We start from the raw sequence: 26,550 nt of genomic DNA, 5'->3' as shown, positions 1-26,550 counted from the left end.
CAACCATGTGGGAGATGAGCCTCTGTTTCTCCACCAAGACCCAATACGCTAAAACAAGTGATGACCGTGCAGAGTTTATTGGTCCTTGCCTGTAATCAGTGAATTTTGTACAGTGAAGTCCAGAAGTGAAGGAAGCCCCAGTGCAGCAGGAGGGACACGGGGCAGGCTGGGAACTGGCCCTGGCAGAGCCTTTGCTTCCAAAGCCTGGGGCTCTGGGGTCACCAGGGACAGGACTTGTGTGCAAAGTGGGAAAATCCGCCGTGTGGAGCATGGCAGCTCTGCCAGCACACAGACGGCTCTGGAGACAGTCCAGATTCACCCCCGGGCAGCTGAGATTTCAATCTAGGTCTTTGTAAATAGAGCTACACAAAAACAAGATGTGACTGTCCCTGCTTCTACTACTCACTGAGGCTTGCCCTCAGGTCACCCCTCCGAGCACAGCCCCAGGGCTGTGGAGTTGGCCACTGCATTACGCTGCCTTTGGATTCGCCTTTTGGAGGAGCAGGTCTGTCCAGCTAGCAGCCTGGGGCCAGATCCAGCCTGCACTAGTCCTGGCCTCTCAAAGTGATTTTCCACCATTACAGGGTTTATCTGCCAGCCCCGGTTGACCAGTAGCTGGGTGGTGGGGCTGGTGGCAGTAAGGCTTGCTCCCATATGGCAGCTGCTCCCTTTGTAACGTTTATGGCTCTGAGCAGCAAATCCAGCCTTTACCCAGAGCTGCTGGCCTCTTCCAGCAACAGGATAGAGCAACTCAAGCCACAGAGCTTGGACAAACAGAGAATGGAACAGAAGAGCCACTGGAGCCACTTGCTGAACCTGCAGCTGCCCTCCTCTCTTAGGCTGGCATTGCTATCATTGCAAACCTTCACCTGAGTGCAGTTTCAAGCTGGTTTTCCAATGCCTCACCTCTGTCCCGAGTCTAGCACTGACAATCTACCTCAACCCTCTGCTTCTCCTGCAACAGCCCTACCTCGCTCCATTGCTGGTCCCAGCCCAGGAGCGGGGACACGAAGGGGGACACCAGGGAGTGCTCCCCCTTCCTTCCAGCTTCGCTGCTGCCAAGGTGACACGTGTCCGAGTTCGATAAAGCCTTTCAAAGGTAGGCTGGCATTTCTCTGCACGCATTTTTTTACTCATCCTTTTCATCTGGGTAATTTATTCCCTCTTCCCCCAACACAGCTTTAATTGAGTTCACAGCAGGATCCCCGCACCAGAGCAAAGAACCAAACACCATCAGCTTCCCCAGGCAGGGACCCCACAGGGAGCTGCTGGGCAAATGCTGTACCTGGCCAAATCCTGGCTCCTTGCACCCCATTGTGCATCTCCTGCCCACCTCAGCAGCCTCTCAGGCAGGGTGGGAGCCACTCCAGCAGCTCGGGCAGTGCAGTTTGGCATGAGCTGGGGCAGGTGGCAGACAGACCCTGGCGAACCCCAGTTCCCCCACAGCTCCTGCCACGCTGCTCAGGATCAGGCCAAGCACAATTACACTTGTGTCACCTCTCCCCCACAGCCCATCCACATCACCCCATTTCTAAGCAGCCCTCCGTATGCCTCCTGGTGCCGTAGGGTCTGGTTTCACCTCGTACTGCTCATTCTCTATCAGCTGCCTGCTCGGTCCCGCACTGTCCTCTGCCACAGCGCTGCCCTCCCCGGGAGCAGGAGGCTGCAGTGGGACACTTGCATGCACCAGGGCACTGAGGAGCAGGAGCTGCTGCTGCTCCCACCGCTGCTTTCCTCTCCGCTCAGAGTCACCAGGAAAAGCCCACGCTTCTGCTGCCAGAGCATATTTGATTCTTCTGCTAACCTGACCTTATTTAGTTCATTATAAGCCCCCAGGACATTGCAACTGTAACTTAAAAGGAAAAAGAAAAAAAAAAAAGCCTAACAAAAACACAAACCTTTTCTCTGATCAATAGTGCAGGCAACTGGAAAAGGTATAATTCAATTTGTCAGCACACAGTTATTAGTTACTGTGATGGAGCCCTTCCTCCCAGTCCTGCTTCCCTCGCCGGTCCTGACACTACTGTCCCTAGGGCAGGGGAGCAGCCCGCGATGTGACACGGAGCCATGGAAGGGCTGAGATGTAGCAGCCACACACGGGCTAATGGAGCCAGTGTCTGTGAGTGGTGGCAGGGCTTCACCGCAGCTGGGGAGAGGGCGAAGAAGGGAGAGACAGAGGTTCCCGTGTTAAGAGCAGTGGTGACATCTACCTCATCCTTCCATCGGCTTTGCAAACTCTCCTCCTGGGACACACGCAGTGTTTAGGGGTTGCCACGTCTGCACCCTCTCCTTGAAATGCCAGTAGCACCGCTCTTCCCCAGCATGCCAGTCCTGCCTTGCTGTGCGTGGTCCCCTTGCTGCAACCATCTGGGATGCTGGTAAAGCCACATCCATCCTCAGCAAGGACCCACCAGGGGACTGTCCCTAGGCTCGCGTTGCTAAAGCTCCCCTCTTCCTTTCTTGTAGGGAGGGCTGGGCAGGAGCACAGCCATCACAGGGGAGAGCGCCAGTGTCCCCAAAGGACTCTGCTGTGGACCAGCTTGCAGCCAGGGAGAGACTAGCAGGAAGGGAAATGCGCCAGGGCACGCGTGGTGTCAGAGAAAATCAATTACCATACAAAACAAGGGGCTGAGAGGCTTTGGGGAGCCTTATCATACACCTTCCATTGCTCTCCACCAGCAGCCTAGCCTGAAATTATCTCCTGCTGCTCCCAAGGCACAGTGAAAGCAGAGGGGGAAGATGCACAGCAATGGGTAGCTGTGAATACCAAGTGGCTTCTGCATGTGCCAATCCTCCTTTGTCCATCCCTTGGCACGGTGTCTCCCAGACCACCTATTTGTCCAGCCCTGAGACCTCACTGGGGAGCAGAGAGCACCCATCGGGCCATGCCGCGCCGCCTGAACCCCTGCGAAAGAGGCATTTACAGCAATACGGCTGCTCAGCTCCCTCCCCGCTCTCCTCCCCCAACTTCTTCACTGGGGAAACCTCCAGATACGCATCCAGAGATGTCTCTTTCCATTTGTTGATGTCGACAGGCATATCACACACACATTCATTATTTAATCTACCTTTGAATTGGGCTAAATAGTTCTAACGATAATTACAGAGCATTTGTATTTATAGAAAACCATCATGCACAATCTGCATCCACATGGATACTGCCGCCGTGATCTATAAATACGGTAGGGGATGGTGTGGGAAGGCAGACCCGCCATGAAATGCAAAACGCACGGACGGCCTAACCGCGCGGGGAGCTATTACAGCTCTTCTCCTTTCGATCATGCCGCAAACGGAGAGCTGACGTGCAGCCGAGCAGCCACGCAATCGGCAAGGACAAGGACGGGGGCAGGAGCAGACCTGCCAGCGGGGCACAGAGAGGCCGGACGAGGGAAGAACGGTAGCAGAGCAGCCCCAGGGAAGGCAGACAGGGATGGGATCAACGGGAGCAGGAGCAGAGGGAAATGGGATGCGGTCTGTGCTGCCTGGCACAAAGGCTCAGAGCTGCAGAGGGGGAGCAGAGCGAGAGCCAGGGAGCCACAGGGACTGGGAGAGGGGAGGGAGGATTCGCTGTTCCTCTTCACACAGCAATAAAAGTTTTACAGCAGCATAGCCAGCTCTTATGATTTTATTGCCAGTATTACAGAGGTAGAGCTTCTCAAAGCCCCAGCCCCTGGAGTCAAGTTAAGACGTGGGTAGCTTTGCTTTCATTAGAAACCAAGGGGAGAGGAGAGGGGCCAGCCCTCCCGTCTGCACAGAAATGCTGGAGAACATGAAAACACTAGGCTCCAACACCAGACGGCAATTAAAAAGAAGCCAATATTTTAATATTTACTTGTTTTTAAAATAACCTTATGCCTCTGGAGTGGATGTGTGCAGAGCAGGGAGTTGGGCAGCCCTGTGATTTGGGAGGACTCGCAGGAGGCAGCATTAACACTACCTTGGTGAGATTCTCTGTGACTATTTCTGCGGTCCCCCCGCCCTGTCTCCCCCCCCCCCCACCCCGAGTCTTTCGGCATGTCTCAGTCTTTCCTTCCCCACCTTCCGCCCCGGCACGGAGCCTCAGATCAGGCGTGATGCAGAGACATGTGAGCCATGACGGCGTTTCGCAGGAGGGCTTGTGCTCAAGGGCAGGACTGTATGGGATGCTGCTCAGGGCCGCGCGGCACAGGATCATTACATTGCCTATCCCCACACATGACACACACAAATTATGAGTACTCATATTACATTAGTGCCTGGAAATTTCATTCCAGTCATATCCCATTCAGTGAGATACTGCACAGAGCAAGCAGCATTTTTTTTTTTTTTCCTAGAGAGAAAAGCTGTATTTCTCTGCATATTGGTTTAAAGCAAACACAGCCAGAGGCTGCACACGCTTGAGTAATGGCCCATGACTGTGCCAATGAACAGGGAAGAGATGGCAGCACAGTGCCCGTGTTCATTTGCTTTGAGATCTCCTTGTGCTGCTCCCATAATGGATCTACCCAACCCTGCTCTGCAGAGACCATCCTCTGCAGGAGGAAGAGTCCAATCCAGGCCCTGTGTTTCTTCAATTTAGGGCTTTATATCACATGTTTCCCATTGCTAATTTACAAGCAAATATTTAGCCATCTGGCAGCCCCATCCACCGGGCAGCAAAGCAAACCGTTTGGCTTCGCTGCTGAAAGGGCGAAGCCGACATTAAACTTCTCTCCCTGAACACAGGCACCCCCTTCCGACACAGCACGGCATCCACCATTTGGCAAGCCGCTCCTCCGCCATCTGCGTGGAGAACTCTCCAAAGGGCACGGAGGCTGCTAAATATAGCTGAGAAGCTTAGCAAACATTTGCAGCCAGGCTGAGAAGACTTCTCCCAAAGTTACATCTTCCCCGGACTATCTCCCTTGCCTGTGACGTCTCGGATATCCTTACACACCTCTGCACTTTTCAGTCCCATTTCCTCTTTGGAGTCTTTCCCTTCCCCTCTCTTCCCCATTCCCTTCTCACTACCACTCTTCACCTCTACTTTTATATCGATTTCTTCTATCACTTCCCTCCACACTCAGAGGAGGGCTCTAGATGATGCCAATGCTCCTTTCCCAGCCCACAGATCCTCAAATGTAGAGGGGGAGATCATATAGCCTGTGGGCTGACTCCGCACTCGCTTCTCCACTCCAGGACCAACTTCTGCACACAACATCCCTACTTTCACCAGCTTTTGTCCATGGAGGGCCTTGCTGACAGCCCCATCCCAGCTTGCATGGCGTGTGAACCATTTCTGTTTGAGGCTTCCCTTTCTTTAGTTACGCAGCCAGCGGCAGGCAAGGGGCTGATTTGCCCACTCCTGTGTGAAAATCCACTGCCTCAGTAACCTACCTTCTGTCTGACTCGGAGTACACGCAGTGCCACAAGCCCCGACCTTCACATCCATCTGCAGCTTAACAGTCCCTTACTCCTCTTTTTCCAGGAAGGCACAAGGCCAGATGCCTCCTCCTGGCCCAGTTTTAATGTTTGCCATCAAGGCCAACAGGGACCAGGAGCAGCATCATTCATGGCACCGCTGTCCTGCTCGCTTTGCCCAACACAAAGACAAAGCTTATAAGAATGAAGAAAATTATTGTAGGGTTGGGCTGAACCACACTTACAGACTTCTTTTCAGACAGCTTGATCCCATCTTATGTCTGCTCCCTGCAGAAGAAACAGCCATCTAGGTATGTTTTATCATAGCAAACAAACTAAGCAACAGAGAAGAACAAGAAGGACCCAGCAACCTCGGCATTAAGACAGCCCTTGCTTCTGTATGGGTCTGAATTGTTAATAGTGCATCTCCTTGTAGTTTCCTCATCGGGAGAGTAGAGAAAGGGGAAAAATACAAGAAAACAAAGCCCCTTCAACAATGAACTCTCATGTTCAGTCAGATGTAAAAGACAGGAGAAAGGGAGAGAAAGAGAGAGAGGAAAGGAAGAGAGACAATAGAAGACAGAGTACTATTTCCTCTTCAAACAGTTATTTTCAGGTCTGCCTTGGAGTGCTGCTTATTGAGATGTAGAGCCTCGCTATGCTGCATCTTGTAAGCTCCTGCTGCATGCGTTCATGGCACTGACTTATGTGGATGGCTGGAGCTGCCGGGAATTCCCATCAGCCCAGTGCCACAACCCACAGAGGGCATCTCTCCTTTGGGTCCCTTCCTGGGGCCTCACCTTCAGGCACCCCACCATGCCTGCTCTCCAGCTCTCCATCCTGAGCCCAGCATCAGGCATCTGAGGATCTTATCTCCTCCAGACGCTGTGCTGGCCTCTAGCTGGGACTTCAAAACACACGGTTCAGCTCCAACCCTTAGCTCTCGGGCCAAGGCACAAAACAGCATTGGAGCTGGGGCCCTGAACCAGCACTCCTCAATATTTTGAGCTCCCTCAATATTTGCCATGATGCCCTCAGGGCAGCAGAGGTGGCCTGCATGGAGATGGGAGATTCTCCAGCCAGTCAAGCGGGTGAGCTGCAAGTAGTGACCAAGCAAGGTGGTAGAAAGCCCCAGACTGCTGGAAGTAACATATCTTGGAGGAGAGCCAGCACTGACATCCTGATCACAGACAGCAATTAGGAAATTAAGCTATCAGAGAAGCTTTTTGGGAGGGGTGAGTGTCTGTGGTTTGGTCAGATGCCAGAGCAGGTCAATAACATTTGTCCTTCCCCTCTCTGCTGCAGATGGAGATCCTCCTCTGCTCCTGATCCCAACACGGCTGCACAGCTCCCTCCTCCCACCACCGTACACCATGGAGGACACACAGCGGCAGAGAGGGAGGACATCAGGACTCTGCAAGGCAGCTATGGTGGGGAGAGGGGTTGGACAGAAACCACCTAGAGAACTTAGACCTGGCAAAATCAGCTTCATGAATCTTCAGTGATGCTCCCATAGCAGATACCAGGGGCCATTCCCCACCCAGCCCGTGTCCTCTGGGCAAGAGGCAGCCCTTGGGCAAGGACAGCCATGCCCAGGGTATGCCGCCATGGGCCACAATGCAGCACATGGCGCATCCAGAGCAGTCCTTGGGGTGGGGGTCCTGGCATCATGCAGAAACACCTCCATGTTATAGATTACACACACCATAGCGAGAGCACCCCATCCATTATCTGTAATGCTGCCATCCTCCAGATGATGGGGCCTGGGGGTCACAGGGGAAAGTCCTTTGCTCAGCTAGAAACCCTGATTAGCCCTGATTATTCCCATCTCCTGTGCAACTCAGCTCCACATACCAGGTACCAGAAACCAGGACAGCCACAGTGCACCTGCTCTGGCACAAGCTCACAGCCTCTCACTCGCCACTAAATTACATGTCATGAAACCTAGAAAGCTGTGTTTCCTTATCTGAATGACTCTGCTGGGAACCACATGGAGAGAAACCCAGCTGTGTCCCCAGACACACACCCAAGTGCAATGGACTCACACCCACGCCTCTCCCAGAGCAGCACGCACAGCGCTCTGGCGTCGCAAACACCATGTCCTCCTCCCCATTCCCTGTCTCCCAGCGGTGCTCCTCTTTGCTGTGCTCACATGTGCCACTCTCACACTCCCACCCCAGCCTCATGCGCTTGTGCGTGCGCATCTGCACTTGCCCGCCTGCAGCCGCACACAGACAGCTTCCTCTCTGTGCTGGGCCCGAGAAATATTGATTTCCGCCCCCCCCCCCGCAATATTTCGCTTGGCTGAGCAGATTTAGAATTGAAGAGTCAGACTCTGCCTAGAGACCAGAACCATATTTAATTCCACGGTTTAAGAAGCCCTGGAGCAGGTTATTCTTATTTTAAACTACCAGTGCATTTAAAAGCAAGTGACATTTCAGGGGGATAGGATGGGAGATGGCTGGTGCCCTCTGCCTCAGTCCAGCCAGCGCTGGGAAGAGTTTTGCAGCTCCACTGCTGCTGCGCCGTGTCCCCACAGCCCCATCAGCTGCTCTGCCCGCGCCAATGAGAGGCAAGGGGTGGTGGCGAGCTCACAGTCAAAGCTCAGGAGACCTGTTTCCCTGTCTTTCTAACTGAGGAGAAATGAGAGAAAGAAAAGAGAGGAAAAAGGAAAGGTGTGAAAACCTCTGATGAAAATTGCTCGGTGCATTGAGGTTTCACGATTCATATTGTCTGCTCCTGTACCCAGGCCCTGCTCATGGAGCAGAGTCCTCAGTAATGAGCAATTTGCAGATATTGAACAAAGACACGGTGCCTTGTCCAGAGGACAGTCCCTGATGGTGCATGATCACGGAGCAGTGCTGCTGGAAGGCAGAGCTGCCCATGTCTACCTCCATGACAAACACACCCTCCAGCCTGCTATATGTCAGGGTGGCCACTTATCTCCACAGCCGCACTGCCACAGCCTGGATTTCCAAAGGAGATGCAACGCTGAATTTTAAGGGAGAAGCGGGGCGGCGGGGGTGGAATACAATAGCAAAGGCTCACCCAAAGCATTTGTGAGCCTATGCCAGGTCTAAGCAGTTGTGCACAGACCAGGCTTGACACACACACTGCCCCTTCTGTGCCACGCAGAGCACGTCTGCTACCCAACACAGTGGCAGAGGAAAGCCAAATATCCCCAAAAGCGGATGGTCCAGCTCAACAGGAGGGGGTGTCCAGGTGAGATGAGCCCTGCCAAGGAATGGGTGAAGGTACACTGGAGAAGAGGAAAGGAAACGCAGATCCCTACACACTCATCTCGCGACATCACATCTCTAAGGACTTGCAGCTCAGGCCCAGCTCCACAGCCATCACCCCTGCCCTGGCTAAGGAGGTCTGGTCAGTGGGTTGAGCACACAAAGCTCCACTACCCCACCTTTGCCTGAGGCACCATCTCCAGGTCCTTGACATTTCCAGCCATGCAGCCGTCCCCAGCAGCCCTGCAACATGCCCGTGGAGCGAAAAGCAAACAGAGGTGCTCTTTATAGCCTCTAAATAATGAAGCTGAGGACACCAGGTGCCAGACACCTCAAGGGCACTCTGGTACATGTGTGTCCATGTGTACACACGTGTCTACTGAACAGAAAGAGATCAGCAACATGTCCAAGTGCTGCTCCCAGGGCCCCCGCGGGGCCGGAGCAGCCTGCCTGCTCCTGCAGTGGGCTCAGCTGGGCTGCAGCAAGCACACAGGGGTCTGCTCCATCTCACACTGAGAAGGCAGAGGCACCAGAGAGCTGCTCCTCCAGCTGGGAGACAAGCCTAGCAGGGCTGTGTTTCGCAACCTGGGAGCTGCAGAGCCCACAAGGAGCTACAATTCAGTGGGAGACATGATTCACAGCAGGGCAAGCTGCGGGCTCCCAGGGGCCGGGGGTGAAGGCAGCCCCAGGGGCTGCGGTAGGGGCTCAGGACAGCTGTGGTACGGAGAGATGTAGCACCTACCGCAGCAGCCTGTGCATTAGATCACTGTGGTCTGCTATGACACAAAACATTGTTAGCTGTGGCATTGTATTTTGACTGAAGCAGACAAGCAGGAGAATGAAAATGGATCCTTTTATATAAGCTCCCGCACATGCTGTAACAGCTCTTGACATCTTTCCCCAGCTTCGCTCCTTGCTGGTGCTCATGCGTGGGGTGGGCGGTGAGCCAGGATCACACCAGGCAGGGGGAAGGGAGGCTGCAAACTGCTTCTGGCCTTGAAAGCATCTGTTGAGGGTAGTGGGGTGGCACCCCACAGGGAGACAGGCAGAGCGTGCCCTGCTCAGGAGCACAAGCAGCCTGATAGTGTGGTTTGGACTTGGTGCTAGGCAGGCCAGTGCCGAGGGCTGCGGGGTATGGATGCCATAGGGCACCCCAGCGCCAAAGGGCAAGGCTGAAGGCAGGTACAGCTTACGCTCAAGCTTATCTATCTGGATAATCCCAAGCAGGCGCAGCTCCAGCAAGACTTTGTGACTCCAGTACATAATGGGGCATAACAAGGCTGCCATGAGTTTGGGCCCAGGGAGGTCACGTATGGGGGGCTGTGTAGAGACCCACCATGCCTGGGGAAAGGTCTGAGTAAAGAGGAGACAGCTGAGACGCAGAGCAGGAGGAATGAAAGAGCACAATTAGCTGCGGTAAAAGCCAAGGCTGTGAAAGCACATTACTGTTAGTGCAATTATTATTGCAATTATTATTTTTTCCATATTTTTGACAATTCAGTAAGAATTAACAGAAGAAAACGTCTTCTGTTAAATGCTGGTAAATCTAAAATGCAGAGAAGCACAATAACATTTCACTTTGTATCTGGACATTTCTAAGGTTTACCCAGTTCTTTAAAAGTCAAGGAACTTTCCAACCGAAGTTTTCTTTCTAAAGGAAAATGGCAATTACTTCATAGAGGAAACAGCACAATGAAACCCTGGGACATCTTTTTTTGGTGTTTTTCTGCCCCAAACAAGCAATTCAGCAACACAGAGGCATGTCTGCACTCTTCCAGTGCTGCTGAAGGTGCGCTTTTCTCAACAACCACCACCAGAACAAGACCAAGCAGCAGCTTCTGCAATAAGTGCGGCCAGCAAGACTAGGGAAGAGATTGTCCCCCTGTACTCAGCACTGATAATGCTGCACCACAAATAGTGTGTTCAGTTTTGGGCGCCTGACTACAAGACAGACATTGAGCTGCTGGCGCACATCCAAAGAAGAGCAACAAAGCTGTTGAAAGGTCTAGAGCACAAGTCTTATGAGGAGCTGCTGAGGGAACTGGGGTTGTTTAGCCTGGAGAAAAGGAGGCTGAGGGGAGACCTTATTGCTCTCTACAACTACCTGAAAGGAGGTTGTAGTGAGGTGGGGGTTGGTCTCTTTTCCCAAGTAACAAGCAATAAGACAAGAGGAAATGGCCTCAAGTTGCGCCAGGGGAGGTTTAGATTGGATATTAGGAAAAATTTTTTCACCAAAAGGATTGTCAAGCATTGGAACAGGCTGCCTGGGGAAGTGGTGGATTCACCATCCCTGGAGGTTTTTAAAAGACATGTAGATGTGGTGCTTAGGGACATGGTTTAGTGGTGGACTTGGCAGTGTTAGGCTAAGAGTTGGACTCGATCTTAAAGGTCTTTTCCAACCTAAATGATTCTATGATTCTTGTCTTGATCTGCTGAGACCAGCCAGTGTCACCAGAGCTACTGAAAGCTTCAGCCTGTAGGTACAGCCAGGGTATCCCTCCTCCTTCCCCCATTCTCCCAGAGAACCAGCACAGGCAATAAATACCCATAATGAAATGGCTTTAAAGAACAAAGAGTGTATAAGGACAAATTCAGAATGAGTCAAAAAAGTACATAAAAATAACAAAAAAGCATTGCAATTAGCTAAACTGTTAAATGAATAAAAAGGTATTAAATAAAGTTTCCTGAATGTCAAGTTGACACAATTTTTTTTATGTTCAGGAAAGGAAATGAGTCCCTTGAGTAAATCTCCCTGCTCCAGGGCTAGGCATTAAAGGCTTTCAGGTGGATGTCACCGGTTGAGGTCCCTTTGATCTGTGCTGCTGGATGCAGCACACATCTCCCAGCTAACACTGCCCCGGCTGCCCTCCTCCTGCATCCTCACCACAGGGATGGCACAAACAGAGCTGCTGGCATGGGCAGGGCTGTCCAAAGTGGGGGCTCTGTGCTGTTTCGGATGCGCAGGGAGGGGAGAGCGGAGCAATTGCCTCTCCGGCACAACCCAAATGCCACCAATGGGCCTTTTCATCAGGGTGCCTTTACATCCCTGGCTTGCCATCTCTCCTCCAAGTAGGACAAAACAGCAGTGCTGCTATCCGTCACATCTCCACCTTCACCTATCCCGCAGGCACCAGCAACAATTTTCCCTCTCTGGGGAAAGCAGCTTAGTTTAGCAGCATGTTACCTGTCAGCAAAGGCTCTTCCCTCAGCACCTCCTGAAGCAATTGAAACCTTTCTTTTTGGGGAGGTGGGGAGATGCTCCCTCCTGCAGCAAACACTACCAGCCCCGCTCCCTGGCACGAGAGCAAGCACCTTGGTGGCTTCACAGCAGGAGCCCCGAGAGGTGGCCTGGCTCCCTCGCTCCCCAGACCTACAGAGCAAACATCCAGCTGCTCAGAAGCACCATGCAGGCTGATGACATTATTTCATGCCTGCAAGGTCATTTATGGGAGATAACTACAGATACAGAAGCATGTATATATGCATATATATGTGTATTTCTGAATTTCTCCTGTGCTTTGTATATATATATAACCCAGAAACTTAACCAGTGGGATACCGACAAACCCATCAAATGAAGCAATTTGTCTCAGACAATTGCCTGAGCTGCCTCCGATGTCGCTGTCTCGCCACTGACAATAAGAGGCTCTTAAGTGTCCTGAAATTGTACTGCGAGTTCCCCAATGCTCTCACCCCCGCCTTTGCTCCTCTCCCTCGAGCTCCTTCCCATGTTTCTCCAGCAAAACACTCTTACGCAAATAAACATGCAGGAAGGCACAAAAGACATTTTGTCTAGGATTTCAATACAACCACATATTTCTCATTCAAATATTCAGCTGTATCCTTCAGAGATCAACAGCATAGCACTGAAATGAGGTGAGGCACAAACATCCCAAGCCAATAGCTCAAACTTCCGTTTCATTCCTGTCCTGGCTGAGGGAGCAGATGGAGGAATCTGTCACCTTCACCACGGTGGCTCCCAGGTGTCACAGACCCAGGGCACCTGTGCACACAGGTACAGTTCTGTCACATCACCCGTCTCTGCACAAAGCCCCGCACAGCCATAGGTTACAATAATGGCCATAAAAGCCTTTATGAGTGATGTCTGTGCAACAGGCAGGTGATCTGGGTGCTATGAGGTCTCCAGAGAGGTGCGAGCTGGGGCTAGCACATCCTGGACCAACTGGAGAAAGCTCCCTGCTGTCAGAAAGCTGAAGCAGGGTCTGGCCCAAGGAGGGGTCTCCATGTCCTGCACCAGCACCCAGAAAAGCCATGGCTTGCTGCACAGGGAGGAAAAGGTGCAGCTGTGCCGCTTCCCTGCCGCACAGCATGGCCAGAGCTGGAACATCGCTAGCACCCACTGCCACCTTCCCCCAGTGGAGCTATTCAGAGAGGGAAGGATGCATGGGTGAGATGCACCCTGCCCCGAAACATGTCCACAAGCCTTCCCTGCACCCCTACCTTCCAGCCAGAGACCATCTGCCAGCCTGAACTGCACGCACCATGGGCTCGGGTTTGTTAACAGGGACCAGCTCCCCTGCCCAGCAACCTCCATGGCTGAGCCTTTTAAGCCCTCCTTCCACCTCAAACTGCCCTTTCCCCCATGGGGACCTACATGGTGGGGCAACAGGGCTGAGCCCTGGCAGTTGCCCTGCTCCTTTCCTCACCTTGGTGAGGAAGGTTCTCAGCAGGAGTCATGGGGATGGCACATTTACCATATAATACATGAACTAGTACCAGCTTTATAAGCCCCTCCTGGCTCAAATCACATTGTAATTCTGAACAGCCTTAAACTCATTTAAATCCCAATAAAAACACCACCCTGCATTTGCATTCACTGCTCGCTGGTCCCTGCGGCTGCTGTGACAGCGGTTCCTGTGGAATTGATAATGCTTGGGACGCTGCATACCGGAAACCCTCACAGGCAGGGGCAGGACATGCACTTAATAGGACAATTAAAAAAATAGATGCAGGAAACGGACCTCCAGACCGATTCAGGATGATGCACGGAGCAGCTGGGTGCAAAAGCTTTCAAAGCAACATAGGAGAGCAGCGACACTAGTCCTGAAACCTCAGTGTCCCACCTCCTCTGGGAGGTGGAGGATCAGGCCAGGTACGCAGCTCTGACAGAACAAGGTACCTGCAGACAGCACCGTGAGGGGTTTTTAAAAGAGGACAGGGAATGACTAATTAAGTGCCAGCAAATAACAAGCTCTGTGGATGCCGCAGAAAGTTTGTGCATGAATGGCACAGGCACCCTGGGGGCAGATGGGGACAGATGCAAGAACTTGCCCTTGTTTCCCACATTGCCTGGTGTGCCGGTGACAAGGGGGAGCTGCTGTTACAGCTTGGAGGCACATCACACCACAGGGAAGGCACTGTGACTGCATCTTACAGCACATCCTCCATCCCTGGGCCACCCGATGAAGCACCAGTCCCACCCTTCCCTCCCAGACAAGTGGGATTTGCTCTGGCTGTGCTGGAGGAGGCAGTGAGGGGCTGGGCAAGAGGCACCCTGAGAGCCCCAGCTCCCGTCAGCAAGCCCATATGGCTCTCCCACCTCACCCCAAGCACAGCGGGAGTGTCAGGTCAGTGCTGACCCAGGCCTTGCCCATGCCCAAGATCACTCTCCCCAGCTCCGCTGCTCCACCACTCCCTACAGCATTTATGCACCCCTCTGCAGCCTCTTGCCTCGTTCCTCCATGTCCAGCTCTGCTCCATTCCCAGCCATCCAACCCACTCACCCTCCTCAGCACTTCATGCCTGGCTGTTCTTAGTGATGACATTAATAGGCTCCCGTGAAACAGTGAGATTATGAGCTATACCCTTCCAGCAATAGAAATACTAATTATTACTGAGATAAATGGGAATATCAGTGATGAAAGTCAATATTATTGCCGCCTTTGTTCCTGTTTATTTTATTTGTAGATGAAAAGACCACTCAGCCCGTCTCCCCAGGATGTGGCTGGGAGCTGGAACAGCTCCTCTTGGCAGGCTTGTCCAGAGCTGTGCTCTGATAAGAAATCATACTGCACACATGCTTGCAAAGGGCTCTCTAAATCAGCAGCTCTCAAAAGCAGGCATTGTCTTTGATTGATTCATAAAACTGGAGCTGCCTCTGTTCCCCACTCCAGTACCAAGCGAGGGAGGATTTAGGGGAGGGGGAAGGTGTAACGTGGGTGGAAGTGATTAATTGTGGAACACGGCACCACACTGGGAACGCTTCACAGTTTGGCTGGGTTTGATGCTCACGCCTTCATCCTCCTCACCCAGTGGTTTAGCCACCAAGATGGGAATCAAGGACCCCTCTCAAGCTCTGACACCAATTCTCAGGCTGACCTTGGGCAAGTCCCACAGCACTGCTGCGGCCAGGCAAGCGCTTACAACAGCAACATTGCCTTATTCAGCAAGTCTGCTCCCTCCACATATTCTGAGGCAGAGCTGCTGATTTCAGTGACAAGAGACTTTTTTTTTAAGCCCTATTAGCCTTGCAGAGCTAACACAGCTAAGAGCAAGTGAATGGGATGCTAATTTTGGATCACGACTAACAGCGTCAGGAGAGCACTTCCTGGAGCGGCTCCTCTCCGCAGGCAAGTGGATGCGTTCCCCATGGCCATGACCCACCGCTGGCTCCCCGACATCTGCGGGAGGCAGGGCACAGCAAATAGGGAGCAGTGGGATGCACCCCAGTGCACAGCCCCACGCACCTAGAACACAAGGGACATTTTTCTTGTTCCTAGTACACCCTAATACATTGCTTAATTGCCTCCATTCCCTTCCAAGTCCTCAGTCCATCACCAACAGAAATTCATGGGAACAAACCAACCCACTGACCCCCAACTCGCCCATCTCCAAGTATCAATACAGTGATCACTTCCCTCTAATGAATACAAACCCACCCAGCCTCTCTCCAGGCTAATGAGGACAAACACTCCTGCTGCCTCTCTCCAAATGCAATGAAACCAGGAGAACCAGAAGCCTTGCAGAAGTAATTATGTCAGTTTTTAAAAAGAAACCAGCCTGTCCTGAATATTTCATGAAAGGTAATTTTTTTTAAAGCTTTTCTAAAACCCCTGCCCCCCTGTCTTTGTGCATGTCAGGGTGCAATTAAGCAGAAAGTATCAGCGCATAAACCCAAAGAAACAAGCTGCCACAGACACCCAGCTCCTGCTCTCACTCGCTCCTGCTTCTTCCCCGTGTTTAACATTAATGTGACATCCCGAGCTGTGTGCACGATACTATCTCCCACCCCCAGATGGGGAAGAGCTGTTTGACTGCTAGAAAACCTCAAGTGCCTCCCAGCCTCACTAACACGGCGCCCAGACTCCTGCCACAAATAGTCCCTGATGGTCCCTGCAAAGGCTCGCAGGCACAGCAAAGCCCTAAGCATCAGGCAACCCACATGAAATCCCACCACTGCAAAGCTCTCCAGAGCCACTGGACCATGGTAGTGGCATTCCGATTCGCATCAAGGGCCAGCAGCTGCATGCACGGTGCTATGCTTGGGCTGCACAGCCTGGCTCCCTGCCTAGCTTATTAGCATTTTGCACAATTAATATTTATTTTTGCAAATGTGCTACCAAAAAAATTAAACAACAACAACAAAAAATCTCTTTATGTTAATAGCTTTGTTGGCCCTTGGAGCGAGACGCTTGGAAAGAAATGTGGTTTAATCTAGAGAGCCAGGTGGGAACCAGGTAAGGTGTGGAAGAGAAATTCAGAGCTTTTCTCAGCCCTGGTGGGTTGAAGGAGCAGACCTTCCGAAACAGGCTACAGACACCTCTCCCTCTGTTGCATTCCTTCCCGCCAACCTTGTTCTCCCTCTCAGCTCTTCCCAGCCACCCTGTTGAACCACAGCTTTTGGGCCAGCCAAAGACAAGTGTCCCTAGTGTCCCCACTGTCCTATGAAGCTTTCTTGGGGGCAGCCCCAACACTACTACTACTCCTACGTGAGAACCCCCCTTCTGGGCACACCAGCTGGTCCCCTTTGGGGACAGCATGGGGTGGCAGGGAGTCCCAGGCAGAATCTCCTGCTGCATGGGCAACCTGACTCTGTTGCATTGATTTTCCTTGCTCTGAGCTAGGAGATTGTTCAGCAAAATGAAGTTATCAGGGGAGGTTATGTTTTCCACCTGACAACTTGCATTGCTCCTTCTCAAACAAGTGCTGACCTGCACAGTGCAGTACGCGCCCAGGACAGACACCTTCTGGTAAACGAGTGCCATCCCTTTCCTCCCCTCACAGCTCCTGCCATGCCAGGTGCTGCCGCCCAGCCCCTTCCCCTCTCTCATTCTTCCTTCACACCCAAGGTCACCCACATCCTCCTCCCTGCTCCCAGCCACCCTCACGGGGGGTTTCTGCCCAATTGCAGGATGAGATGGGGAGCCTGCAGTGCCCCTGTTCACATCCATAGGGTTTTGACATAACCCCGATGCTGAAAACTTGCTTTTAAAAAGTGAAAATCCAAGACACTCCACAGGGCCTTAGTGGAAAGCCTGACCTATTGCAAGTCTGTGACTGCATCACCAGAGCTGGCAACACCAGAGAGAAGAGGGAGGATTTTGGGGGAGCATTTATGGCACACACATTCAGAAAGGAAGAAAAACATCCCTCAGAAACCATATAGGTTCAAAGATTTGCTCAGTTTAAACACTAAAAATTCACGCATTAAAAATCCACTCAGGTTCAGCCCTGCCTCAAAACTAAATAAAACCTCTGACCACATCATCCAGTCCCAAGGTTCACAGTCTCCTTGGGGAGAGGGCTTATGTGTCTGCTGGATGCTCAGGCTGAGATGCCCCCTCCCAGCGCCAGGTCCTGCTTTGCTCAGGGCCTTTAAGCAGGGCTGTGCCCTGACCCTGGGGTGTCCAGGACCCAAGGTGTGACTGCTGCCCATCATTACACTACATAGCACCTGGCTGCCCTAGTCTTGCACTAGTTAGTGGAGAGACCAGGCCAAGAAACAGACTATACCTCCCTCCATTATCCCAAAATTCCTAGGAAATAATTTTTTTTTTGTCTTTTCTCAAAGGAAAAAGCACAAGGAAAAACAAAACCACCTCATTTTCTAAATACTGTTCTTAAGAAAAATCTTCAACTTCTGCAAATGGCACTCTGGAAGAAAATACCCAAATCCAAACCAAAACCAGATGGCTCTCAGTGCTCGTTTTTTCAGGGCGGACTTTAACCAGCACGATCATTTCCCAGCAGAATTTTGTTTTGATAGATTGCTAAGAATAAACGCATTTCAGGGCTTACTGCTGAGAAGGTGTTTTGACAGAAAACTGCTATTTCCATGGTCCCTTCACTTGCACTGTCAGCCCTGACACAGTGGGAACTCCTCTGACCGAGCATCCTTTGCACACAGCTTTTCCCAGGGCCCAACCTGCAAGGGGCAGCTGTGGGAGAAGGGAGGGATGGGTGCCTGGATTCATTCCTGCTTACCACAAAATGGGAAACAGCAACAAGAAGCTAGAAATACCTCTCTGCAAAGCTGGAAATACCTCTCCACTGGCCCTACTTGCACAGGAATGAGAGGCAAGGCAAGGACAGGTCCCTTTTTTGCATGCATCAGGTTGAGCCTATGCAGCCTGCTCTTTGCTTTGAGCAAAGAACACGATGTAAAGGGGAAATTATAGACCCGTGTGCATGTGTCAGTGTGAAAGCCAGTTCTGCCTCACTGTTTTGATCCCCTTTCCTCTGAGCCAGGCATGGGACACTGCCTCCCGGGCAGTCCCAGGTAAGCCCCTGTGCTTTGCCCCAAGCAGAGGTGTCCCTCCCAGTGGCACCACTCCTGCAGAGCAGAGATCACAGCACACCCCACCATCTCGTACCACCTTGGACAACATCCAATTTGAACAATTCCTCCCCCAGCTCTGGCATATAAAAGATACTTGAATCATCCCAATTCTTTTTTTTTTCATTAGGAAACTGAATTCTGCTCCTCACGGAGAGATCCCTTTTTTCCCCTCTCGAGGACTGACATCCTGGGAAATTGCCTCAGCCCAGTCAGCTCTGATGTTTGCCGTCTCACACGTTGCCTGCATCAAACTGACAGTTCACAGATTTCAGCTGAGGACTTGTATGTACAGTACAAGCTGAAACCAGCTCCCATGTCTTTTAACTGTCCCGGCGAGAGCGCTGGAAGGAGGCTGAGTCAGCGGAGAGTGCGCGGGCGCTATGCAACCCAGTAATAGAGACATCTTGGAAAACACTGCCTTTTGAGGACCCTCTCGCCTGCCCTCTCCTGGAAGACGAAACTATTTCTTCCCAGCATCCCTCAGACTACGGTGTTCGGCTGTCCATCCTGGTTCAGTCCGTGCAGGCAGCGTTTCCCCCTTGCTGATGTAATACAAGTTGGAGCAAACCCACCTGCCTAAGCCGAGCTGTGGCCCCACGACAAAGCCCTCCTTTCTCGAGGCTGCCACTGTCCAAATACTCGTTTTGGGTGCCTCCCCCCACACCCAGTAAACCCCTCCCCTTTGCAGGCATGATGGATTGAACATTTCCTACCTGTTCCAGACACACAGGCAGTGCCTGCCTCAGATCCTGGTTGAAAACTGCATTGCCTTATGCCCCAGGAGGGCTGGGTAGCAGCCCCAGACTACGGGGTGGGGGGAATCACTACCATGCTTATGGCAGCAGAAACCAGTCCAGTCCTGGACTCAGCACGACAGAGGCATGTGAGTGTCATGTGCTCAGCAATACAACAGCACCCAAGCTCGTGTGCCACCTACCCAGGTCAGATGAAGGCAGGATGCTGGGGGATCAGATGCCAGGGGCACGCTGGGCTTTGGCCTCTCCTCTGCTTTCCACTCATGCACTGTGGGTGAAACAATATTGCAATTAGGGCTATAAACCTGGCATTTGAGAGGCAAGCAGGAAAGAAATTAAAAAGCTGTGAATGCTTTTCCCCTCTCCCTCCCAAAACCACAGCTCAGCTGAGCTTAATCTTCATCTGAGCTGGTATTTAAAAGCTATAAATCAGGCTGCAACAGACAGAAAAACACAACTACCAAAATTTAGTGGACCCACTGCTGAAAGGCCCCAAATGAACTGCTTAATAGAAGCCATTTTCCCATGGAAATAGAGCAGGCCTGTACTTAGTAGAGCATTGATCTGCTGACAGCTACCAGGACAGATTTGGGCCAGAGCACTTGGGAATCACTTGCAGTGATCTCTCAAGAAACACATGCATGCAAAAGCCCTCTGAAAAACACTGTTGTAAAACAGTGCTGTAGCTGTCTACAAGGCCAGATAGCACTTGCTGGCCAGCACAGGCTTGCACCACCCTCACTAAGCCTCCCTAGGCAGGCAGCACTGCTCCTGGCTGCATCCCTGTACCCCAGCCTTGGTGGCCCCGGGTTGTGCAGAGCAATAAAATGCTCCACACAAGACAGGAACTACAAAACACCACTAAAGCCCAGAGCTGAAAAAGGGTCTCATAGCTCAGGACCCCGGTGATGGGGCATGAGGCTCTGGCTGGGGGCTGTGTCCCACAGACCCGGGATGTTTGGGGGTCCTCCCATAGATGTACTGGGATTTGGAGATGCTGTTACAGCCAGGGTCAGCCCAAAACACTGCCCAGAGCAAAGCACCATCTCACCTCCCTGGAGACAACAGATTGGGCCCTGCCAGATGCCAGGAGCTCCAGTCCAGCCAAGGAGTGCACAGGGACGGTGGCCTTGTCCCACCCTGCCCTCCCACAGCCTTACCCTGTGCTGCCATCCTGGCAGGTAGGGGATGCTGCCTAAAGCCAGCTGGGCGAGCTGGTCCCTCCACATGCCCCATCCCACAGCTGCCCCACACGAGAGGCCAGGCTGCCAGCACCAGAATGCCCAAATCGACCATGTCCCAGCCTCAGGCTCACCTCCCTGCTGCTGCCACAGCCAGGGTACATGCTGGAGAGGGGGCAGCGCTGGTGCCACAGCTGTGACTCTCCTGCTACACATGGAAAGAGGAGTATCCCACATTCACCTTTTCTCCTGCCAGAAACCATTTTCCATCACAATTTTCACTGTTTCAGGGAACAAGGTCAAAGCAGGGGGACATATTCCTCCTTTTTTGGAATAAAAAATTCTTGCTCTGAATCCTGAGTAGCTCCACAAGCGAGGGGGGCACAGAGGAGCCTCAGGAGACACGAATGCTGCTGGAGGGGCTCCAATCCCACTGCAGTCCCACTCTGCCTGCCCTTCCCAACATGAACACAGCACTGGGCTGGCCAGGAGCCTCTCACCTGCCCGCTAGCTTTTCCAAAGCAGTTATCATCTGAGATAACCCAAGGACACCCAAGGAAAGCAAACCATCTCATTTCCAGAGGTGTTGAGTGCCCTTGGCACTTACTGGCTTCAAACCCGGGTGCTCAGTGCCCCCAGCCCTTGGCTAATTCTCACCATCACACAGTCTCCACAACAGCAGCAGAGAAACAGATGACTTGGAAAGACACATGGGGCAGAGAGGGCACAGGCGAGGGGGGATGCAGCCCTTTCTCTCCTGCCCAGCCACCTGAGCCAGCCCACTTACGCACATAGCTCCTGCACAGACTGGATCTATAATACTAATTAATGGTTCATTGTTTGTTGTGGGGGTTTTTATTCCCATTATTGACTACACTTCCTTATGAAGTCTCATACTTAGCAGATCTTACAATGATCCCAAAAGCTACCAAAATAAGCCTTCCATGTAAAAACCAGGAGCAAACCAATGCCTTTGCTTTAGGGGAATACAACCTGCCCAACCATGCTTCAAAGGACATCTGAGGTCCCAACATTGCTCAAGAGCCTGCAGAAAGCATTGAAAAATGGGAATCAACTTACTTATTTTTGCTTTCACACATCACTATTTTAAAAGACTAAAAACATGTTTATGAATTTAACATTTAAATGGATCAAAATCTGTTTAGCTAGGAAGGAAAACAACTCTCCCACCCCAAACTTCTTGTGGGCTGGGACCCGCTTTTCAATCTTCCACCCACAGCAAATATTTCAAATCCCTTTTTAAGCTGAAAGGCTGCTTCTGGGGACAGATTAGGGAGAGGACCTGTGTGGGGGGCTGTTCCACCACTCTGCTCCATGATTGCCCCAAGCACCCCTTACCCAGAGAGGGTCAGGGACACCTGGGCGGAGGGGTCAACTGAGAGACAGGGGACAATAAAGGCATCTGTGTGTGGGGAGAGCATCCAAGGAAGATAGAAAAAATGAGAAGCCTTCCTTCCTCCTCCTCCTCCATCAGCAGCTTTCTACAAGGAGGATCAATGCAGCCCACTAACTGCACCGTTGTTCCATTTTTAATTAATGAAAGAAAAAACTAATCATTGAATTAAACTTCTCATTACTCCAGCTGAATACCCACTAAGTAAATTTAATTACTGTACGAATCGGGTTTCTCCCTGCCTGTTTTGTTAGCTACTGATAAAGATGAAGCAGGAGGGGGGGAAGGAGGAGAGATGAAAACAGAGAAAGAGAATGGAAGATGGGAATAATAAATGCAAAAACAGAGGTAAATGATTCAGCAGGTTTCAGGGGCTTCCAGTAAGGGCCTGGGGAAAGACCCTCCCACCCCTCCCAAACCAGGCTAGAGGGATTCCCTGTGGGATAAACCCCCTTCCTCCAACCCACCTCCTACCCGAGGACAACCACCATCTTCCAAGCCCACATCATGCATAGGAACACACAGCCCCACGAACTCTGCCTCCATGCATCTACCACACATCCCAGGGGCTGGTCCCGGCTCCAAGCACCCAGCAGCCGAGCTGTGCTCTGGCACAGGCACACCGCAAGGACCCCTTGGGCATGGGGGCCACAGGGACAAGGTCCTACCACGCTCCCCAGCACCACCACTTGCACACCCTGGGTTCACAGCCACCCGCAAAATAGCAGACAGAGGCTTGGGCACAGCTGGCTCCCCTCCAAGTAAGGGCAGACACTGATTTCAGATCTGCAACAACCCTTGATCCCTTCTGATCTCACAGCTCCGAACAGCCAATTTTTACCTCTGCAACAAAGGCAGCAACCCTGTAATGCTTCAGCAGGAAGCTAGTGCTGACAAAAGCATGGGGAGCACATGAGAATGGATATCAAACACCTGCTGTCCCACCACATACCGAGACACCTGCCTGGTACTCTTTGTATTTTAAGCCTGCCAGAGTGGGAGTCCTGCACGCCCAGGCTGCTGGGAGCCAGGGACACCAGCAGCACACTCCTAGGAAATAGGCAGACGATGCATTCCTGCAGGCTGCCCCCCGCCCCCCCCCGGCCACACAGATTTTGTTTATGGAGAGACAATTTTGTGTCTCTCCTACTCTCCCACTACAATTCAGCCCTCCATTCCTCCTTCCTGACAAAGGGCATGAGCCATTGCAGGGCAGGTACAGCCCCACACCAGGGAGGAGTCCAGCAGCCCCCACCAAGCACAGCAATCTCCCTTCCAACACCTGCCTCCACACCCAGCAGTTCTGTGATGTGACTGTTGATAAGGTCACATTTGGGATAAACTGGGGGTGGAGAGCATGTAGTAAATGAAAAGTGCAGCCTCTTTCTTTAATTAGGTAGCTTCAGCTTTCAGCTGAGCCAAGAGCATGGTAGAAGGGCTACCCAGGTGCTCACAGTGATGGGATTTGGCAAGTATGATCAGGCCATCTCCTCCTTGTCATTAAGGGGGCAAGAGGAGCCCATGCAGGTTTCTTCTGCAGCCCCATGGGTAGAGTCTTGTTCACCACAAGGCACTGTCCCTCTGCCTCGCATTGGCAGCTTGTGGCCCTCATAGTGCCCAACCGCTGCTCTTCTGCAAGCTGTGGTGCTGCTGGGAGATTGGGTTCTTCCTCATTCCCATGACTTTGCTACATCTTCTGACCCCAAACCGAGCTGACATGTTTGAACCCTTCACCTCCATGCTTTGGCCATGCAAACCAGCCACTTGCCTCCCTTCTCTCTCTGCTGCTTCCCCAGCCTTGTCCCACTCTCCTCCCTCCCCAGCCCAACAGGCTCCTTCCCCAGAGGGGTTTCTCCTGTGCAGGACAAGCTCAGTTGCAAACACCTTCCAGGCAGACCAGAAGGTCCCTTCAGTGTCACATCAATCCCCCCCTAAACTGGGCTTTCTCAAACACTGGACAGGGAAAGCATTAACAGGCACAGATGATGTGGGGAGCAAACAGGGGTGGGTGAGCCCTGCCATGCACCTGTGGCACCCAGCAGCAGCCACCCCAGGTCTGGGCACCAGTGCCAGTGGCCACCACCACAGCCTCAGGGCTCCATCCCATTCCCAGGAGGATGCTGGCTCCCAGGTGGGCTCAGCACAGCAAGCTCTCCTCACAGGCACAAGTTTTCTGCCGTAGCTAAAATTAGCTCCCACAGAGTCTCTCCTGCCATCCCCAAAGTCATTGGTACAACATGTTCTGCCACCACAGGCTCTTCCCAAGCTCTCACTCAAAAAACCCCAGTGATGCGTAGTACACACCTCACAGCTCTGACTCCCTCGCACACAGAAAGCAAATAACCCCACAGGTTTTGCAGCCACCGCCTCCCCACGCTGAAGGCAAGGCTCCCTCCTCCTGCCTGCTGGGGCTGCCCAAAGTCCCTTGCCCCACAACCCTGGTGTAACACCCATTCCTCCAGCTTTCGACCCCAACAGCAAACATATTCTGAGAATTTGGGCTGGGAAAACTGCGGGGGGATTGCTTGTTTTTTGTTTTGGTGGCCAAATTGAGAAGAAAGTAATTCAGGTTGACTGAAGGTTTTTTTTTTTTTCTTTGCCAAATTTTAAAACCCCAGTAATAATCTGGGGCTGAATGAAACATTTTGTTTGGTCTGAAGTGAAGCTTTCATTTTGTTTGTAGGTGGCTTCCCCCCCACACTGAAAAAAAACCCTAGAAAAAATTCAAAATGAAATGTCATCTCGAAACAGATGGCTGAAAGGTTTCATTTTGAAAATGTCAAAATGAAACTTTTCAGTGTTTCACTTTTTTCCCCAGCCAAAACCACTTGCTAAATACAACCTGAATTCGTGAGCTGTTTCTGTTGACTGAAACCTGAATTATTCGGTGCATAAGCTAGCTGTTCACTCAAAGCCTTTTTTGCAGGCCTGCGTACACACCCCACGCTGTGCATCCTGCTGCAGCAGGTTGATGCACGTGGAGCAAAAAGGAAAGCGAACCCTGCGGCATGTCCTTCTCCAGAGAAGTGGCACAGGAAAGCAGAAGCCCAGGGACTTACCGTGGCAGCAGACCTCTGCAGCTTTGTTTTGGGTGCTGGAGGGGCTTCCTGTGCAGCAGAGGCAGAGCGGGGTGCTGCAGCCCCGGGTGGGAAGAACAGGGTGGTCCTGCCTGTCTCATGGGACCCAATGCAGCGCAGCGGGGCACCTCGCTCAGCCCTGGACATGCAGCCCTGCAAGACAGGAGGTGGGGAGAGCTTGAGAAGGTGCTGAAGGGAGAAACACCCAATTTGGGCAGAAAAGGAGGGAGGTGTTGGGGGCTGAGGCCAAGCAGAGTTAGGGGATTAGGGCAAGGTGGTGGCAGCGAGCAGCTCTGGAGCACTGGCTGGCTGGTGTCAGGTCTGTTCCCTGACTCCACTCTCTCACCCATGCAATGGTTTTCATCTCCTCTTGCCCTGCTCTCAAGGTGCACTCGCCCATCTGCTTGCTAGCACAGGGCTTTCCATGCCAGTGGCCACACAAGCGGTAAGCAGGATGACTCCTGAAGTATCACACCAGCAGCAAACCCAAGCTGAGGGACCTGCCCCACTGGAGACCATCTCCAGAAGAGGTTGCTCACTCCCTCCCACCCACAGCCATTAATCATTGCAGCTAGCCCTCGCCATAGCAGGATTGGCAGACAGTCATCAAGGAAGGCTTTGCTCACCTGACCTCTCTTGCTCAAGGAGGGATGATGTTTATCCCAGGGCTGGTCAAAACCAGATCCCAGGGATGAAGTCTAACCACCAGCCAGGAACCAGCTCAGGGCTGATCAGATCTTACTGACAGCAAACCCCACGGCCCCTCTCCCATGCCCTGAGGCCATGGGAGGGTGGTCCTGGGTGCTAATCCCTGCCACTGCCTTGTGCCAGGACCACAGCCAGATGACCCCATCCCTACACCTGGAGGCCTGTCCCCCAGATTGGTGTCTATGTGACATTGCCATGCTGGAGGGCAACAAGCCCATTGAACCACACACACAAAGGCTCCCATTTTCAGCAAGCAGAGATCAGGTTTTGATTGCAAAGTTCACAGTCCAAGAGTTTTCAAGCACAAGCAAAGTCTGGCAGCCCCAAATTCTGCCTTGAATTCAGGGCCTCAACATACAGGAAGGGAACAGGAATATTTTAAATTTGCTTTAAATTTGCTATTGCTCCTCAAAAAGCTTCAGGATTCCAAGGGTGCACTGGCAGCATGCAGAAGAAAGCAGCAAAACAGGCCAGATTCAGGAGGGCATTCTTAAAAGAACCAACCAATCCCAAAACTTTAATCCAACCCAAATTCATTGTTATAAAAATCTGGTTTATGTTCCACAAGAACCCAGGCAAGGAAATCACATGCCACAAAATCCTATGAAAAGAAGAGCTGACACCTGAACCCAAAATCCACAAGTCAGGTACAGAGTTCAGGTTAGAAACTTAGGTTTATTTTCTTTTCCCTTTTGCCTCTGGCTCAGTTCAGGGGCAGCGACACTGAGATACTGCAGGAGCATTACGCTTCCAGCACGAGCATGCACCACAAAATGCTGAGGCTGGTGTCAGAAAACCTGTTTTTGCGAGATCACTAGCCTGATTGCTAGATGAAAGAGGATTAGATGAAGCTTAGACTAAGCATCTCAACAGTATCAACCCGTAAGATGATGCTCAGCCACTGCTACTGCTAAGGTAACACAGAAACAGATTTATCTGCTAAGAGAGAAAAATCTTACTTCAGAGAGCCCTCCTCAGCATGAAGAGGGGTATTTGCC

At 52.0% G+C, this 26,550-nt stretch overlaps 2 protein-coding genes across 2 annotated transcripts in view; both read right to left on the bottom strand.

The window, feature by feature from the left end:
* The window catches only part of LINGO1 (leucine rich repeat and Ig domain containing 1), a 71,703-nt gene extending 46,768 nt beyond the window's left edge, over positions 1 to 24,935 (bottom strand). Inside the window, exons 1-2 of the mRNA XM_030014127.1 lie at positions 24,827 to 24,935; positions 19,355 to 19,440 (exon numbers count right to left, since the gene is read on the bottom strand). The gene's annotated coding sequence lies outside the window, so the exon portion shown is untranslated. The remainder of the gene's footprint in view (positions 1 to 19,354; positions 19,441 to 24,826) is intronic.
* The window catches only part of LOC115341289 (basic proline-rich protein-like), a 98,503-nt gene continuing 93,661 nt past the window's right edge, over positions 21,709 to 26,550 (bottom strand). The window contains exons 5-6 of the mRNA XM_030014007.1: positions 24,827 to 24,997; positions 21,709 to 21,732 (exon numbers count right to left, since the gene is read on the bottom strand). Coding sequence (XP_029869867.1) covers positions 21,709 to 21,732; positions 24,827 to 24,997 — 195 coding nt within the window. The remainder of the gene's footprint in view (positions 21,733 to 24,826; positions 24,998 to 26,550) is intronic.

The sequence above is a fragment of the Aquila chrysaetos genome, chromosome 5 (genome assembly GCF_900496995.4).
Source record: "Aquila chrysaetos chrysaetos chromosome 5, bAquChr1.4, whole genome shotgun sequence".
Lineage (NCBI taxonomy): Eukaryota > Metazoa > Chordata > Aves > Accipitriformes > Accipitridae > Aquila > Aquila chrysaetos.
This window is presented reverse-complemented; position numbering and strand designations above follow the sequence as displayed.